General features: G+C 31.9%; 1 protein-coding gene across 1 annotated transcript; it reads right to left on the bottom strand.

The window, feature by feature from the left end:
* Positions 1-7,249: 7,249 nt before the first annotated feature.
* On the bottom strand, positions 7,250-18,981 carry LOC145612211 (cysteine-rich receptor-like protein kinase 10). Its single transcript, XM_081667592.1, has 7 exons — positions 18,844-18,981; positions 17,939-17,974; positions 10,203-10,336; positions 9,900-10,110; positions 8,257-8,494; positions 7,905-8,055; positions 7,250-7,800 (listed from the first exon to the last, which is right to left on the bottom strand). Exons 2-7 carry the CDS (start codon positions 17,964-17,966, stop codon positions 7,477-7,479), a joined length of 1,086 nt encoding a protein of 361 aa, XP_081523718.1. The 5' UTR covers positions 17,967-17,974; positions 18,844-18,981; the 3' UTR covers positions 7,250-7,476.
* Positions 18,982-20,662: the final 1,681 nt, after the last annotated feature.

The raw sequence follows: 20,662 nt of genomic DNA, 5'->3' as shown, positions 1-20,662 counted from the left end.
GGCCCACTTAACGGATTCCTAAACGGAATTAGTTCAATGGTGGTAAAACCTATTTTCGTGTTTTTTATGAGGTGGTAAAGTAAAATACTTTTTTTGGGAGGTGGTAAAAGAGATTTTCGTGTTTTTGTGAGGTGGTAAAAAACAAAATACCCTTATTAAAAACTCACTTGTAAAACCCACACTTTAAGAGTAAGGTAAAACTAAGAGAGTATACCTAAATAAAACAATAAAGATAGTAATAAGAAAGGGGACTCGATTCACATCAATATGCAAATATACTTGAAAGCTAAGATATTATAAATAATAAGTATACATTTGATATATATGAAAATCATACAGATTATATCTAACTTAAGTTTTAAAAAAATTACTTCATAGTTCATATTATAATATAATCATATGCAGGGCCGTATCTGCCGGGGCACCCGCCCAGGGCCCCCAAATCTGAAATCCAGATTCGTTAAAAAACAAAATAAAAATATTAAAATTAATGGTGAGTGTTACAAAGTAATTGAGCAACATTTCTTTTTTGTCAGTTAATCAAATTATTCCCTTAATAATCTCCTCACATTAATTTCTCCTAGAAAATAGCTATTTTATTTTGGGGAATTGCCAAATTATTTCCCATAATCAAAACAAATTTATCCGTATAATATTCAATTTTCATCCATGAAATCAATTATTTTTATCATAACCTTTATTTTTCTGATCTTTCATCTTCCCAAATTAAATCTAAAAATATGATTTTCCCCATAAACGTTCTTCTTTGCAATCAATTTTCAATGAGATACAAATCTAAGTCTAAAATTATACTCTTTCAATTGTTCTTCACATATCAATTTCCTTAATCACTTTTTTCTATTTTTTTATTATTTTTCCACCATTATTATTGAGTTTGGCTTCAACGTTCGAAGATGAAATCAGAAACAATACGAATTTTCTATTATGACATTGGTAAGTTTATTAATTTAATTTTTTTCCAGAAATTAAAAGTTACGGAGTATTAATTAATTTTACTTTATGATTTATTCTGAAATATTAATTTAATACGATGTTATACGATGTCTTACCTCATACGGATTATACTTTTCTAGTTAATTCTCATTTTGTTTGAATTATGATATTTGATTAATGATTATTAATTGTCAAATGATAAAGATAAATTTTTAATTATGATTTATGAATTATCATTATCATAGTATATGGAATTGTCCATTGATAAATTTTTAATTATGAATTAACGAATTATCAGTATCACCTTATGTCAAACTGTCAAATGATAAATGATATTCATAAATGTATTATTTTATTGTACTGAATTTTTAATTTGTGCTATCAATACTTATGTTATTGACTATTGTAGGTGTTGCTCATTCTACCATATATGACAACTTTTGGACTTTCCGGCTTTACTACTAGCATTTTGTGAGATTCGGTGATATCATTCTTTAACTTTTATTGTACTAATGTTTTGTACAAGCGTTATTGTACTACTAAAATTTCTTACATTATATAAAGGAAATTTTGACAATTATCACCTTCTGTTATGTCCATTTTAGCAATTACCACCTTCTATTTTTTTTTTTTTAAAATTTCCACCTCCTATTTTCAAAAAAATCAAAAGTTACCACCTTCTTGTCCCCAACTACCACGTGACGTCATTTTGAGCCCATTCTTTCCCTTACCTCCCTATTTCCCTTACATTTCTCATTCCTATTTGGATTCTCATTTTCCCTTTCACTTTTTTTCCCACAAACCACCAATAATTGTTCGTCGATTTTGATTTGGAGGAGTGAATTGAAGTGTTTTTGATTGTTTGGGGGAAAAGAAGTGAAAGGGGGGATGAGAATCAAGTTAGGAATGAGAAATGTGAGGGAAATAGGGAGGAAAGGGAAAGAATGAGCCAAAAATGACGTCACGTGGTAGTTGAGGGGCAAGAAGGTGGTAACTTTTGATGATTTTAAATATAGAAGGCGGTAATTTTCAAAAAAAAAATAGAAGGTGGTGATTGCTAAAATGGACATAACAGGAGGTGGTAATTGTCAAATTTTTCTTATATAAATAAAGTATTTTTTTTTTTTGCATACCCAATTTTTTCTCTTAGTAAATTCAATCGTCATCCAACTAGGGCCTCATTTTTTTATCCGCCCCTAGGCCCCCAAAATCTCAGAAACGGGCCTGATCATATGTACTGTATCAATAATCATATTTGTAAAAAAATCAACTCTCGATGACTTAGCTTTTTTTTTAGACAGAGTCTATGACTTAGTTCAAATTACAACTACAAGTAGAAATATAAACTAAAATACATTGCAACTAAAAAAATAAAAAAAAATTATACAAGTATAAAATATTGAAGGTAATAAATAAATATAGCTCTTTACTTATATAATGAATGAAAATATTATTCTGTATTTATATATTATACGTTTTAATAATTATGATAACAAGTAGAAATATACACTTAAATAAATTGCGACTGAAAAAAAAAAAAAAAAAAAAAAAAAAAAAAAAAAAAAATAGCTACAAGCATAAAATATTGAAAGAAATAAATTTAGTTTTTTACTTATATAATGATTAAAAAATTAATCCGTATTTATATATTGAATGTATCAGTCAATAATTAGAAAGTTAGAACACATTTCCGAGCATAAGGATTAGGATTCGAATTCCTACTATTACCTCGCAATAAATGACGATAACAAATCGTAGAATTGGATTTGTGTTGTTTCATTTTGTTTCCTAGGATAAAATCAAGAAAACCCATAAAAAAAAAAAATCGAGGAGCTGCAACAAGGCGTAACTTGAAAAGGAATTCGATAATTCTTGAGCCTAAATTGGATGTTTAATTTTTTTGAAATCTATAACTTGAAAACATTGATTGCAAATTTGAGAAATTGGGACTAACCTGCGTCTGAGTTTGCGGGTTGATCGCTTTTCAAATTGGTGGTTTTGATTTTACATGTTCAAACTAGGACATACGTAGATTGATTTGGTTATTAAGATATGATTTTGAAGGTGAATAGTGGGTTTGATCTTTATAGGGAGACCTTATGAGAGGTTAGAAAATGTGGGCATCACTGTGTGACACCAACTTGAAGTGTATGGAGTGTTGATATGATTTTGATGAAAATGATGAACTTAGCTACTATATTAGATACATTAAATTGTTGATGTTGATATTTAAGTGTTCACAAATTTTTTTATGTGCCTGGCCACACCGTGTGGTTGTGGTTACTCGAGCTATCCGGTTAGGGTCGTTACTTGAGTTACTCGGACAAGGGTTACTTGATTTACTCGGTCAGGGTTTACTTAAGGGATTCTGTTAGGGGTAACTCGGTCATGGGGTTACTTAAGGGGTTCAATCAAGGGTTAGTGATAAGTGTTTTATTTGTCCACTTATCATGGTATTTTTAGCACAATTTTGTTGTCATTTTCCCCTCTTTATCCCCCTTTCCGACTCCTTTTTGTGTATGATTACAACTTTTGGCTTCCCCGTTCCTTTTTATGTGTGTGTTCGTGTTTGTAGATGCAAGGAGAAATTGGTCACATAGCATGAACATGAAGAACTATATTGGAAGCAAAGCACAAGAGGAGAGGGCGTGCAGCCTGTTAGGAGCGGGCGCTCCTGCCTGAACTGCCACATTCTGCCTCCCCTGCACTTTTAGGAGCGGGCGTGCACCTATATAGGAGCGGGCGCTCCTCCCTGTTTTCCTACAAACTGCCTCAAATTGCTGCAGGAGGAGAGGGCGCGCAAGATCCAGGAGAGGGCGCTCCAGCCTGAGGAGCGGGCGCTCCTCTATGTAGGAGCGGGCGCTCCTACATGCAGACCCGACTTTTTGGGCGGATTTTACAATGTTATTTCGGGGTGTATAAATACGACCCTTGGCTTCAGTTTTCTGGATCTTCTTCCTTGGAGAAGATCACCTTCTTCCCTTTAGTCTTCTTAGGCCCTTAACTCTCTAAACTCTTATTAATTAGCTTAGTTTCTCTCAAACTCTATCATTGAAGTAGATTAATTGAAGTTTGTATTCTTCCTTTCAACATTTTCTCAACCTTGAAGCTTCATTAGTAATCTCTTTCCTCTATCCCTTACTCTTTAATTTCAGTTTTTATTTACTTTGAATTGTTAATTTCTCTCTTGATCTTGCTTAATTGTTGTTGCATGTCCGATCTACCTTATTCCTACTACTCCTCTCAACTTGTTAACTTAATGTTTGAATTGGAACTTGTTGTTAGAATGTTCTTCACCATGTTTAGTGACTAGTTTCTTAACTAGGGGTTGGGTGAAGACCCAACCAAGCCATGGGTTAATTGATGTTTGTGTTTGCATGTTCATTTTGGGTTGATGATTGATTGTTAAAGAATTGGTTAATTGCATGTGTAATTGGATGGCCACTTATTGCTCATGTATTCACTTCTATGCTTGCATTGAAAGATGAGGTCTAGTTGTGAGCCATTTCTTGTATGATTATGCTAAATTCCTCTTGATTACGGTACCTCGTTTGGATGATGTAGTAGTCTTAGTTGCGGTAATTAGGAGAGAAATCCCAATTATTTGTGCCTTAGTACTAAGCTATCTCGAACCGATCGAAAGACAAACCCGAGTTAGTAGTCTACTTCCCATCGTTAAAACTTGGTTGGCCTATCTTGTTAGTCGAGTTTAGTTTAGGAATGCTTAGTGTTGTAGTTTCGAGAGAAGTGAACCTTTTCTTGTATGATTAGACCGAATTTCTATCTTGATTACGGTACCTCGTTTGGATGATGTAGTAGTCTTAGTTGCGGTAATTAGGTGAGAAATCCCAATTATTTGTGCCTTAGTACTATCTCGAACCGATCGAAAGACAAACCCGAGTTAGTAGTCTACTTCCTATTGTTAAGACTTGGTTGGCCTATCTTGCTAGTTGAGTTTGGTTTAAGAATGCTTAGTGTGGTGACTTCAAAAGAAGACAATGTTGAGTGCCCTCTCTATCATCCAATTTGTGTACATGCTTGCCTATTGTTTTGATCCATTGGTTTGGTTGGTGTCTATTCCCATTTCCCCCCTAGTGTTTGTCTCCATATAGTAGTTATTTAATCAAACCTCCAATTTGTGACCGAACTAGATTGCAACCGTTTCATACTCTCGGTGTACTCATACCCATTCCCTGTGGATACGATCCTCTACTTGCCCTACACTTGTCTTAGGTTAGTTTAGGTAGAAATATTGTTGGTTAGAGGGTGATCGTCCAACGACCGAATATCCCTCTACCAGTTAGACGAGGGGTTCACACTACAAGAAAACACGGAGTTTTTGAGGCCAAATTCATCCATGAAAACTCTAGATCTAGAGTTTTTATGGACGAATTTGACCTTATAAAACCAAATTCGAAGCCGATTCGGAGTTTTTAGTGGTATATTTTGAGGTATGTTTTCGTTTTTATATTTTTCGTACTATTAATTCTACTTTTGAGTTCACTTTTTTTTTTTTAAATGTGTTGGGTTGTGGTTGATGAAACAAACGGTGGTTGTTGCGGTGGTTGGTGTCAGCGGTGTAGGTTTCGGTTTTAAGTCGTGGGGTTGGGTCTGTAGTTCGTGTTTTAAAATATGGTGGGTGGATCTGGGTCTATGCTTGTGTTTTGAGGGGATTTAAGGTGGGTGGGTAGGTCTGGGGTCGTGGGTTAGGGTAAGGTGGGGGGAGAAGTGGTGGTGAATTTGGATGTAAGGGAGGGGTGATTGTGCTCGGTGGCGTCAGGGGTGGTTTTGGGTAGGGGTTTTGGGTTTTTTTTAATTTTTTAATTGCCGGATTTTCCGATGGTTTTTCCATCAGAAATCTACGATGGTTTCAGCCGTCGGAAATCTCCGATGGCCTTGAAAAACCATCGGAAAATTGATTTTCGATGGCTTGTCCATCGGAAAAATGGAAATTTCCGACGAAGCGATGACACATTTCCGATGGAAAACCGTCGGAAACCATATTTCCGACGGTTTTTGGGTGATTTCCGATGGATTTTAACCATCGGAAATAAGCTATTTTCTAGTAGTGTCAGTTAGGGGTTACTTGAGGGGTTATTCAGTCAGGGGATACTTAAGGCGGTTAGGGGTTATTCAGTCAGGGGTTACTTGAGGGGTTCGATCAGGGATTACTCGAGGGGGAAACTCGTCAGGAGTAACTCGATCGAGTAACCCCTAACCGAGTAACTTGAGTAACCCCAGCAACTCAAGTAACCACTGACCGAGTAACTCAAGTAACCTCGGCAACTGTAACCCCTAACCAAGTAACTCGAGTAACCCCGGCCACACCGTGTGGTCAGTCACACAGAAAAATATTAAAGTGTTGATGTAAGATTTTAAATATTTATGTTAGATATTAAAGTATTGATAGATAATTAGATACATGGTTTACATTAAATAGATATATCACGGTAACTTTTATTATTTATATTAGTGTAACTTTTGATATTTTAGGATGAAAATGTACAATATAGACGTTTGTAAATTGGATTTTTTTAAAAAAAAAACTATGACAACCTTGCTTATGGAACGAAGAGAGTATGTTTCATCAATTAATTAGCTTTGATTTAAACAAACATACACATAAAGGATTAAAGGGTAATACATAAGACATGTAAATAGGCATATTAATAAACTCAATTCATCGGCTTCAATCTAAAAATCATCCAAATCAATTCCAAACACTTCTAAAGTGTTCAAATGACTATGAAATTACCTGAAACATTAAGAAAAACACAAACGAAACGTAATAGAGCGATGTATGATGACTTATGCAAATATGACCAAAAAATCGACCAAAAAGACTAAGAATAGGGTATAAACTAGCATAAACGTGCCTAAGAATCACATATATAATTATGTAAATCATTCTAATTAAAGGTATAATATAATCGAAATATATAAAGGCCATAAACCTTATTATTCATATCTTTAGCATGTCTCTATTTTTTAAAAAACACTAAATTGAAAACATCATAATGAGTAATTATTGTGGTAAGTAGTTGCACATCATGAGTATAATTTTTCAATATTGTGAATTAAATTAACTATTGTTTAAATTTTATAAAATTTGGTATTTAAACTTTTAAAACCATGCAATTACACGGGTCCTATACTAGTTATTAGTTTCTAAAAAATAAAATATTCTTTCCATTTTCAATAGCCTTATTATTTGCTTTATACCGTTTCAATATACTTTTACCATTACCTTTAACACTGCCATGCTTTTGTTCAATTAGAATTCAAGGAATGTTCAGAAGAAAATTTTGATCATAAACACAACTTAGAATATCATACAACAGATAGTGAGAAAGCGAAATCAAATTTTCAAATTGCATAGCTCACAGTTTGCAATACTTATGTTGTAGTAAAGCACCCAGACATGTGGTAGCTAAGGCACACAATCTTGCCACACAGGCAAGGAAAGGAGCATATAGCTCCACTAGGGTACCATTTTATTTTCTATTGGTGCAACCCTCATGTCTATCTCGAGTATAAATCCCACTCGACTTCTGCACCCCAGGTTACAGACTTGGACATGGATTGATCAGCCGAAGTTGAATCACTTTGCTGTCGATCATTAAAGTGATGGGGAGAGATGATAGGCGTTGAGGGTAATGGTAGGGTGACAGAACCATTAAGCATTAAAACTACTGCTGCCATTGTAGGTCGTTGTACTGCGCTTCCTTGGACACATAGCAATCCAATTTGGATGCACTTCAATACTTGATTACTTGTATAATCGTCATGCAATAATGTTGAATCTAATAGTTCCAAAGACCGCCCTGCATTCCATAGTCTCCATGCCTTCGAAAGAAAGAGTAGAAAAACACATGTTATCCATATTATATAGTATGATATAGAATTAAGGATTAGAAATTAAGAGTTCATGCAGAGTGAGCTAGACATACAAGAACTGGAACATCTTCCTTGTGTGAAGACTGGTAATGTATTCTGTTCTTCTGACCACTGATGAGCTCTAGAATTATAATGCCGAAACTATAGACATCAGATTTATCAGAATACTCCCCTGTTAACATGTACTCTGGGGCCATGTATCCACTGCATGCACCACGACAGTATAAGATGTTTACATAGGATTTGACACTTTACTTCTAATAAGCAAAATAGTTTAGAATAAGCAAAATAGTTTAGAAATAAATACAATGGCAAATACGAATTTGAGCAATTAATAACCAATTTCTTTAAACTTCAACAAAGATTTTAGGCATGTTTTGAAGCAAGAGGACAATAAAAGCATACTGTGTTCCGACAATTTGGCTGGTGTTTCCAAACTTTTGTTCCCTTCCAAAAAGCTTTGCCATGCCAAAATCACCTATTTTGGGATTCATGTCCTTATCTAATAAAACGTTGCTGGGTTTGAGATCACGATGTATAATTGTAAGGCGGGAGTCTTCATGAAGATACTGAAGTCCTCTTGCTACCCCCATTATGATTTTGTAGCGTGTTTCCCAATCTAGTGTTCCCCGCTTTCTTGGATCTATAGTCACATGAATACACATAAACACAATGCAAATAAGTCATTTGGAGCATCTACATCATGATTATCATTTTCACCACTCATGGCTACAAATCTAAGCAAGTGGAGAGTAATATCTACGAGAGTAATCATATCTACTAATTACATGCTAGATTTCTTTCCGAATTATTCAGTGAGCATCGACATGTTTTAATACTTCATGTTGCTTAATTAAGAAACTCCATTTATCACAATCTAGCTTCTTTCATTTGTGTATGTAAGTCTTGCCCAAATGTTGTACTTTCGTGGTTTTTTGTTAATCAAATAGTTTTCAATTCAATCATCTATATACAGTATATGTGGTACTCTGTCAAACAAACAAATACTGAAATACATTAGGGATGACATATTAAAACAAAATTATACCAGAGTACGTCGTTGACCATATCATGTAATTCTTATTTTCCTTTGAAATTTTCTATTACAGCTAACCATCAACTATAATATGGGAAGTTTGATATTGAACTTATATTTTAAAGTTAACCTATTTGTTTAAATAATTTGAAATATGGGCTACACAATTTGAGAATGAGAGCAAATTGAACAATATCACTGTTAAATGGTTAATTTACATACTCCAGATTACGGAGTAGTATTTTATTCTTTCTTCAAAAGCTTAATAAAAAAAATGTCAGCTTAACTACTTCCTTAACTGTTATTCATAAATAAATAAAACAAAGGAAAATTTGCGAGAAAGATCTTTTTAAGTGGTCGACCTTGTGAGGAACACCCTTTAATAAAAAAGGTGGCGCAAAATTAAAGGTCCTTATATCCCATTTAGGTTGTGGGGAGGGTCCATTGACCAAACTCCGGCGTTGATCAAAATTTTGCGGCCAAATAAAGTCACATGCATATCACGTGACTACTTAAGTTACCTTTCTTTTTTTTTTTTTTCTTTTCCCTTTGATTTTTCCGTATGAAACCCTAATTTAAGACCCAAAGTAATCACAAATCTTGAATTCTTATCCTTGAAATTACTTTGTGAATACTTTGGGTCTGAAAGTAGGGTTTCATAAGAAAGGGGGGAGGGGGGGGGGGGGGAAGGGTGAAATCGAGGGAAAAGGGGGAAAAAAAAGGTAACTCAAGTTGTCACGTGCATGTGTTACTTTTTTTGGCCGGAAAATTTTAGTCAACGTCAGAGTTTGGTCAACGGACCCTCCCTACAACCCAAATGGGACATAAGAACCTTTTGTGCCACCTTGTTTACAAAAGGGTGTTCCTCACAAGGTCGACCACTTAAAAGGACCTTGCTCGCATATTAAAAACTACTTCCTATAACAGAGATATGAAGTATATGCTGTAGACTTTTATCCATATTTTTTTTAAAAGAGAAAATTCTAAACAATAAGGAGTTCAAAGAGAGTACCAAATAAGAACTGATCAACACTTGAATTAGGCAAGAACTCATAAACAAGTAGTTTTTCATCTCCTTGAGAGCAGAAGCCCAACAGCCTGACGAGATTCCTGTGCTGAAGCTTGGCCACAAGACGAGCCTCGGTCATGAACTCCTTAGCACCTTGTCCCGAGTTGCCAGAGAGCCTCTTTATAGCTAATACTTGTCCACTATTCAGGGTTCCCTATCAATATCAACAAAGAAAACGAAAAATAATACATAGTCTAGGAGTACAATTCAATTTAGATCACTGGTATTATACAAAGGATGTATTACCATGTAAACAGCACCAAAGCCGCCTTCTCCGAGCTTGTTATCACTTGAGAAGTTTCTTGTCGCATCCTTCAAAGTAGCAAAATCATACTGCACAAATTCCGTGTCACCCAGACTATCACCTTCTTCGCCTCTAACTGTATTGGTAACAAAAATAAATAAAAAGAAAAAATAAAAAATCGTTTAAGGGTGCTTGAAATTGCATTGATTGATCCAGGTTTTTATATTAGCCGTTAGGATAATAATCTAAATCTGAGTTGGGACTATTCCATATCACCCAGACTATCACCCTCATCACCTATCGATTTTAGGATAAATGTTACTCATGTAACATGTTAGATTAGTCATAATCTCTACTTTAATAATTTACTTTTTTATAAATAAATCGTTGATATTGATAATCAAATATGTGTCTCAACAACTGCGCAAACTCAACTAATGCATTAGAAAAAAGAGAATATATATATATATATATATATATATATATATATATATATATATATATATATATATATATGGAGGGATTCGGTGAGAATAGGCTCATATGTGAGAATTCATACTTATATGAGAACTCATCTTAAATTTAGAACAAGTGAGTACAAATTTAGAACATACGAGTAAAATTTAGAACATGTGACTCAAAAAAAAATTTAAAACATATGAGTAATAATTTAGAACATCAGTGTGAGTACGGGAAAAAAAAGATTAGAACATAAGTAGAAAAAAAATTAAAAAAAATCTTGAACGGGAAAAAAATTTAGATCTTAAAAAAGGTGTAGAACATAGGAATCATAATTTAGAACATAAAAGAAAATTTAGAACATAAGTTTAGAACATAGAGTGAATAAATTTAGAACATATGAAAATTTAAACATATATTTAGAGCTTAGACAGAAAATTTAGAACATAGATGGAAAATTTTAGAACATAGGAAAAAATTTAGAACATAGATAAAAAAAATGTCGAATATGAAAAAAAAGGTATAGAACATAGTAAAAAAGTTTAGAACATAGGGTGAAAAAAGTTTGGAACATAGGAAAAATGTTTAGAACATAGGGTGAAAAATTTAGAACATAGGAAAAAAGTTTAGAACATAGGGTGAAAAAATTTAGAACATAGGAAAAAAGTTTAGAACATATGGTGAAAAAATTTAGAAGTGAGAAATTTTAAGATTATAGATAGAAAAAGTTTAGAACATAGGGTGAAATTTTCAGAAATGTACGAAAAATTCAGAGCATAGACGGAAAAATTTAAAGTATTGGATGAAAAAGTTTAGATGATAGGAAGATAATTTAGAACATATAAAACATGTAGGTAAATGAAGAAAAAAAAATGCTAAAACCTATTAGCTCAATTGGTAGAGCACTATGCAAATGCATAGAGGATGAAGGTTCGATTCCTACATAGGTTATCTCTATAAAAATAAATAAATAAATAAATAAAAACTTTTAAAAGTAAACCACAAATAGTATAACATGAAATAAATCAAATTATTTTATCAACTTATGTTCTAAATTACTTTTCTTATGTTTTAAATTTTTGTTTGCTTATGTTCTAAATTTTTGCTTATGTCCTAAATTTTTTTTCTATGTTCTAAATTTTTTCTGATTATGTTCTAAACATTTTTAGTTTATGCTCTAAAATTTTTCCTATGTTCTAAATTTTTGTTTATATGTTCTAAATATAAATTCTTTAAAATTACAGAAATGCCATTACTAAAGGATCATTTTAGATGGTTAGATCAAAACTAATAAAGAGCTGAGATTGGTTCTTATATAAGATTAGGTTCTTATATAGAGGAGGGTTCTTACATGAGCCTTCCTCTATATATATACATATATATATATATATATATATATATATATATATATATATATATATATATATGAAAATTATTCTCAATGGCATCCAAAACCTCACTATCATCTGTATAATTAAAAATCTTTAATTAAGTAATATGAAAATCACTCGCTCTTTGATTTAGTCTACTCATATATTAAAATGGTATCTTTGTCTGCAAGTTGAGATGCATCTTTTGTTTACTCTTGGTCTTAAGATGGGATGTTTTCATCTTATATAATTCTTTAACAGCCATTTGAGAATAATAAGACAAATACACAACCTTACTACAGAAAGTACTTCCACAGTTGAAAAGTAATAGCTTCATTTGTTATTAAGTGTTTTCTTGGATGCAATCAAGGTGTAGTGCCATTAATGGTCAAGTTGGTCTTATTTATCATGTTGATTTTATTTTCTTTGTATGTTCCAAGTTAAATTGGCAGGTTTGGATTTTCTTGAAAGTGACTGTTCTGAGCTAGAATAACTAATCAAGTGATTTATTTACTAGGTCCTAACCTTTGATTAGAAATTTTCAATTCTTTGTAACAACTATTGACATTGGACATTTTCTTGAGTTTTTATTGTCTTGAGAAATCTAATATATATCTCAAAAACAAATTATATATGTAAAACATAAAATTAAAATTAAATATTAATTTTAAAAAAAAATAAAAAAAATAAAAAAAAAGTAGGATATTCTAATTAGTTGTGAATTGCAAGCAACTTTATTAGCCTAATTTACACTCTGTTTGGATAGAAAATGAAAGGAAATGAAGAGAAGAGAAAAGGAAAGATGCATCATCCTTTGTTTACATATCCAATGCAAGAAGAAAAGTGAAAGAATTGGAAAGATATATTTTCCATCCCCTATTAATAAAACGAACCACTCCATGTGAAGAGATTTGGAAGAAAAATGGAATTTCACTTTCTCCCTCCCCTCACCTCCCTTTCCCTTCAATTCACTATTGCTATCCAACCTACACTGTAAATGTGCCCCCAATGGCTAATATCTAGATCAACCAACGGCATAACCGTTAAAGTCCAAATATTACACTTGAGTGTTATTATGCAAGTACTCAAGTGTATAGGGAGATACCACCACAAATTTACACTGTAGATGTGCCCCCAATGGCTAATATCTAGATCAACCACCGGCATAACCGTTAAAGTCCAAATATTACACTTGAGTGTTATTATGCAAGTACTTAAGTGTATAAGGAGACCACAAATTTTATGTAAGTTCAAAGAGCTAGATGTAACATGTAATTAAGGTTATTTTCTTGTCCTAATAATAATAATAATAAATAAATAAATGAATAAATAATAATAATAACAATTATAAATAAATAAATAAAAACTCCTTCTAACCTACATTATATTAAGAGGAGTAGTTTTTACATTTTTATTTAAGAAGAGACCAACTATTACATTATATCTCTCATTTTTTTTATTAACAAAACCCTACTATCTCTCGCATTTAATAAAGCATACCTCTTTTTTTTTTGGAAAATTTGTCAAAAACAACCTTTTAAAGTGTCTATTTTATTAAAAACAACCTTTTAAATTTTTTTTGCAACTTCAGACCACATTATAAAATTTTTTTACCAAAGACAACCTAATACTAGTTTTCGGCGTTGACTCTATTTTTCCGATGTTGACCACGAGTATGTGAGGCACGTGACTTCATATATTGCTAATTATACCCCTTTCCCCTCCAATTAACTCCTATTAAAACCCTTCAAAGTGACAAATTACTTTGAGAGAGGAGGGGATTTAGTACGAGTGAATTGGAGGGAAAGGGGTGTAATTAGCAATATATGAGGTCACATGTCTCATACACTCGTTGTCAACATCGGAAAAATAGAGTCAACGCCGAAAACTAGCATCAGGTTGTCTTTGATAAAAAAAAATTATAATGTGGTCTGAATTTGTAAAAAAATATTTAAAAGGTTGTTTTAAATAAAGTGAACACTTTAAAAGGTTGTTTCTAACAAATTTTTCTTTTTTTTTTATCACATTTACTTATTTAATGATACCCATGTCTTCATATAACTCTACATTTTCAATAAAATAACAATTAGATAATTTAAAAACATTTCATTTATAATTATGTGTTATAATATCAAAACTAGTTTGAAACAAATGAAGTATTGGTTACACTTGATATACCTACCTCCAAGTGTACTTAGCGTAAAAGATAGCTTAAGGGGTGTTTGACTAGAATATATGTGAGATGAGGGGTAGAGATAGAAATTTTAAAAAGTTTATATGTATATGGAAAGACTTTTGTGAGAATTCCTCCTTTATGTGAGAATTCATTCATATGTGAGAACACATCATGTTCTTAATTATTACTCGTATGTTCTAAATTTTAATTCAGATGTTGTAAATTTTAAATCACGTGTTCTAAATCTTAAATAAGTTAAATCAAACATTATAAATTATTACTCACATATTCAAAATCTTAAATTATTTTTCTAAATTTTAACTTATATGTTTTAAATTTAAAATTGTGTTCTAAGATTTTTAATCATATGTTCTAAATTATTAATCGTAAATTCCAAACTTTTTCTCACATGTTCTAAATGTTACTCATATGTTCTAAACTTAAAATATGGTGTTCTTTATTTTTATTTACATGTTCTCAATATTAAATCAAATGTTATCAAATGTTCTAGATTATATTCAAATTTTCTAAATTTTAAATCAAGTTTTTTAAATTTTTAATAAGAAGTTATAAATTTTTATTCACATGTTCTCAATCTTAAATCAAATGTTATCAGATGTTCTAAATTTTATTCAAATTTTCTAAATTTTAAATCAAGTTTTCTAAATTTTTAGTCACACGTTATAAATCCAAAATCATATGTTCTAAATTATTACCCGCAAATGTTCAAAATTATTACTCACCTGTTTTAAATTGTAAATCATATGTTTAAAAGTTGAAATCATGTGTTCTGAATTTTTAATCATATGTTCTACATTTTAACTCGTATGTTCTAAATTTGAAAAAAAATCTCTATTGTCACACTAAATAATAAAGTTGCATTGTATTCATATGAACTTATTTAAACTTATGTGCATTCATCTAACCTTTAATTGAGAAGTTATTTTAGCCATAGATTGAAATTGAACTTAGGTAAGCCTTATAAGCCTTTATAAAAAATTCAAAATAAGTAAAACTAGTCAACAAAACAGGGCCTAATACATGAGGGTGGTATGAGAAAGAGGGATAAGGATGTGAGAGCAAAATACTACTTCACAGAGAACTACAAAATACTACTCCGTACTTCACAGAGAATTAGCAAAATTATAAATTTGTTACTCCGTATAATACAGATGATGATTGACACCATTGAAGAGCATCATTGCCACCAAGTCCACCAGTCCAAACTTAAAATGTAAAACTCAAGCAGGATTTTTATCAGTGCTGCATGTGTGAGATTTTGTGCTACTAGTACTTTGTTTTCTATTGCAATTTGGAGCCCTTTAAGGTCTTAGGACTTTTATAATCACCCAAAGTCATGATTTCCAAAAAACCAAACAGAAAATTACATAATACAGAGTACTTATCTGATTTTAATTGGTCTTGAAATCATTTGTGATACAGTGATTAGAGCTGTCACTTAGACTCTCTACCTATAAATCTGTGAAACCAAGTATTCTGATCATACGAACCTGACAAAATAATAGAACAAATATTTAAAAGAAGAGTTAAGAAAGTCTTATACAAAGTAGTTTACGAATTATATAAAGTTTCATGTACATCCTATAGAGATGCCCTTCTGAGAAAGAGATCCATTGTTTGGTTCGAAGAATACATGGTTCAGTATGCAAATCGCTCATTAATCTCCCTTAAAGAAGAGAATAATTTTCTTGGGGTTATTTAACAACAGTAAATGATGATATTAGTCCACAATTATATCCTATAGTTGCAGAGAAAATTGAAGGTTTGATAGAGCAAGCAGCCTACAACAAAGCTACATTCAAATCTATGGCCATACACACTGAGATGGCAAAAAGTATACCTTTGATGATGTTGATCCAAGTTGCCACATTCGCTATGATCATGAACATATTCTGCTAAATGGGGCTGACTATACCCCAAGTTATCCACCATTGTCAGTTGTAGCTTCTCCATCAATTTATATAACGCCACAAACCACAGGTAGTATGCTACTGAAAGCTGAAACCATTTCTTCAATTTCATTTAATTACAATACGCTTGTTTTCTGAAATTACTATTCTTGATGCGCACAAGCCAGCAGATTGAAGTTTTATTTAATAACAAGTTAGTGGCCCCGGGTTTAATCACTCCATGACAACTTTGCAGCATAATATGGTTAGTATTATAGTGAAAGGTTGAGTGGTAGTACTAATGTCACACATATTAATTCAGCCATTAATTCCACAAATTTAGCCAGAAAAAATTTAACTGTTAACTGTTATAATATGAGGCAATTCAATAGTTTAGTCTTAATTTTTTTTTCGGCAATTCTAATTACTCTTCTTTTTTGGTGTTTAGAGAGCCACAAGGGCGGGGTGAGAATCGATCCCAAATCGGGAGAAAAGCTCTAACCACTTGAGCTATCCTTCACTCTCATTCTAATTACACTTTAAATGATTCAATACTTTAGTGAGTAAAAAATTGATAATATAGTAGTCACAAATCTTCATAAAAATTACGTATTCAACTCATTTATAGTCATCTCAATTATTCTATTTAATAATATTTATTATACCATCAAGACAATTAAATGATTTTATTTCACAATCAAGACAATTAAAACCCAAATATCACTTAGGATGCTTCTCAAAATCATAGATATTGCTATTTTAATAGTGTGAATAAATATTGATATTTTAATAGGGTGAATAAGATGAAAAGGTTTGATGATGTGGCAATAGATGATGTGTAATTGTGCTGACTTGACTTAATTAGGGGGGAATTGACACGTGGCAGATTGTAACTCTTTGCATTTGAGTTTTAATAATAACTAGCTATTGGGCCCGTACGACGTACGGGCTTATTATAAGGATATTATATTTTAGTTTTATATGTATTTGAATATTGAGCATAATATACCGTGTATTTGATAATGTTCCCTCTCAGCATACAATTGATATAGTAAAAAAGAGTGAATTTTTTTTTAGTAAGGTAGACCGGTATAGCGATATAGTAAATAAAAAGTACTTGTATGACTTATTTACAATAATCTCATACAATTGATAAAGTAAGAAAGAGTAATTTTTTTTTGCAATAAGGTAAATAATGAAATGAAATAATTAGAAAGTTAGCATCCATCATGTTGAAGTCATGATTTAGTTTTTTTTTTTAATTTTATTTCTTTTTACTTTTGTACTTGGGGCCTTCCATCTTTCAAACTGAGGCTTTTGCTTATTGAGAAACATTTGTGTCTTCATTTGGTTGGTTTTCTGCCACTGTCACACCGAACCTATATATATATATATATATATATATATATATATATATATTAATAATAATAATAATATCCCAATTTAGTAATATGAATTTAAGTACTCCGTAATATACAGGTAGTATTTGCATAACTTTCATAATAAGTAGTACTTGTCAAAAAAAAAAAAAAAAAGAATAATTTTATAATAGCTAATAGTTGAATTCTTATCTAAAAAGTGATAAATTCTAAGTGGTTTGGCAAATAATCTATCAACTACCTCTAATGGGAATATTTCGGAGTACTAATATAATTATACTAAAGCATGTGATTTTTTTTTTGACGGGAAGCATGTGATTTTAGTTAGATACAGAGTATTTATTTAGATTAATTAGTAAATCAAAATTAGCAAGCCTAACATACATCCCTTTGAGATGCCAGATTCACAATATAAGATCAGTATAAGAGCTTTTTAGTTTTTACCTCTCGCAACTCGCAAGCACCATCCCATCGATCTCTCTGCAAAACACACAATAATTTCCCAAATTTAGTAATTGGGGGTTTCATATAATAACTAATTCGTCTATAAAAATTGAATAAAAATAAAAAATCACAAGGTGAGAGTTTCTCACTAAATCTGAATTTGCATGTGAATGATAATGAAGTAACTTTGTTATATAGTGTTAGAATTGCATAAATTATTTTGGAGATATACCATAATACCAATAAATTATTTTGGGGGAAAGTGTAACCGAAAACTTGAGTAAAGATATTAATTGGTAATTTAATTCGAAGTGAAGCTAGATGAAGGAGTAGGAAGGTTGAGCCGGATTAATGCTAAAATTAAAGAGAGAATTGGAGAAGTTGAAGCTATCATTACTAAAATTAAAGAGAGATATGGAAAGGCTGGAGTGAAAGATGAAGTGAGTCTGTTGGCTTTTTGTGGTTCTCTTTTATAAGAAGACACGTGGCTTTCTTGGGTTGAAATAGAAATGATGGGGAAATGTAGTAGGATGATGACACGTGGCTTCCTTGGATTTTTGTGGTTAGAGTTTTTAAATACTAAGTATAGACTAAGTATAGATATAGATGCAATAATACAGGAGCATGGATGCACCTTGTTCTGGCATTACAAAATGTAATTGCAGACTTTTATTCTATTCTATGGTGGGTAATGGCTTGGGGTGCATTAGAAGATTTTAGAGAAGGGTAGACATGTTGGAAAAATGTTTCCTTATATTAGTAATTATCAACGTTCATCGGGGTTCATCAATTCACTTTCTAATACCATTTACTACAACCAAAACTGACGCAACTAATATCTTTATAAACTATATTGAAATAGGATAATTAGACTGAAACTCAAACTGAAAATCATCTAGACAAACCTTTATATTTGGTGGCGGACTGTAGGCAGCTCTTGAAGCTGTTGTATGCAGGTCAAACTCTGCATAAATTGCAAGTAGTAATTACATAGAGTTGATATCAAGAGTTAAATTATACAAAGTACATTTATAAGTAGAAAATTATAAATGATCATGAAGTCATTTCTGAACGTGTTGCCTAAAAAACATCAGATAAGTTGGAAAAGAATAGGAAGACATTGATATATTATGAAAGCAGGGGAAATCACAGGGATTATACCTCCATTTGAAAAAAGTCATTTCAAACTCAAGACACGGTTCAGAAGAAGACATGTAACCAGAAAGGTTTGGAGCAATAAATAGACGTATGAACTCAATCAATCTCTAGACGACAAATTTATGGACAAAGGAGATAGGAATCCCACAAAAAACATTAGAGAAATCCTTTAGTGATTGGGAATACTAACACAGTAACAGCCACAACAATCGCAAAACCACACAATTCAACTGATGCTGCGGCTCCAAATAAATTTCTGAGTCCATTAAGCAAAAGTCACAGGCACAGATCATCGTATAGAACTAATAGAAGTTCTACTTCATAGGACAACTCACGAAAGTTTCATCCTTAACATTTCAAAAGCCTTACAGAATTCAAAGTTCTTCTCCATGAACAAGCCAGTGGCCACTAATATACATTATGAATTTTATAGTGAACTTGTCGCAGCTCATCTTAAAACCAAGATCATATCATCTAACCTAATTCGCCTCAATTACAAGTTTTCAACCAAATTTGCCTCATCTTTGAAGTATTTTAATAATAAATCACATCAACCTCGTACCAAAAACGAGAATTCCTTGAAAATTCCCTTCCTTTTAAAGCAATTATTAATCTTTCAGCATAATTTACCTCTTTAATCAATCTCCTTTGATTTTCTAACCTTCAATTAGATTATTCAACTTCTGATTAGCTAAAACCCTTTTCTCAGATGCACCCATAATTTCACAAGCACGATCAAACATAATCACATTATTTGAGCAAACATAATAATTCAACCAAACGGAAGATCAATTTTGCAATAATTTCAAATGACAACAAAATAAGAAAATTAAATTACATTCCAATCAATGTTCAATAATTTTACCCAAAAACCCCTCAAATTCTCTCAAAAAACAAAAAAACCAAATTAACACGTTTAATTGGCTGAGAATCACCCCAATTGGAAAAACACAAGAATTTCAACCACAATTATGAATAAAAAGACTGTATCAAACTTTACCCGGATGAAAATGTGGGAAATTTAGGTACTCACCTTCCGCCGGAATAAGTTCACCGATCACCGGCACCACCGTTTGACGAGAAAACGTAAGCACGCCAGAAAGTCGGTGGAGTGTTTTGAATGGACAATTAACAGAGATGAAGTAATACGGAAAGTGATTTTGGCACACCCTAAATTATCATTTCCCAGTAATACGGATTAGGAGCTTTTTTCTTTATTACAAATTTACCCTCATTTATTAGTTAAATTGATCAAATTATCCTTGATTTACAAATTTTATTTTATTGTATTTTTTTTAAAGAAAGTCCCAAAAGAGAACCAAATTACTCATCTATCTATACTATATATTAAAAGGCGTTCCTTTTATCTATACTATATATTAAAAGGCGTTCCTTTTAAAGGAACGGTGCCATGTGGCACTCTTTAAAGTTTAAAGCATGTGTGTCTATGCCACGTCATCATTATAAGTATATGCGCCACGTAAACTAGCCACTTCATTTAACAAAATAAAATATGTTTTTAACAAGATTCGAACCCATAACCTCCGATATGTATAAGTAATACTT

This window comes from Chenopodium album, chromosome 24, assembly GCF_948465745.1.
Source record: "Chenopodium album chromosome 24, dcCheAlbu1.1, whole genome shotgun sequence".
In the NCBI taxonomy this organism is placed as follows: Eukaryota; Viridiplantae; Streptophyta; class Magnoliopsida; order Caryophyllales; family Amaranthaceae; genus Chenopodium; species Chenopodium album.
The sequence above is the reverse complement of the archived record's forward strand: the minus strand, read 5'-3'. Positions and strand labels throughout refer to the sequence as shown.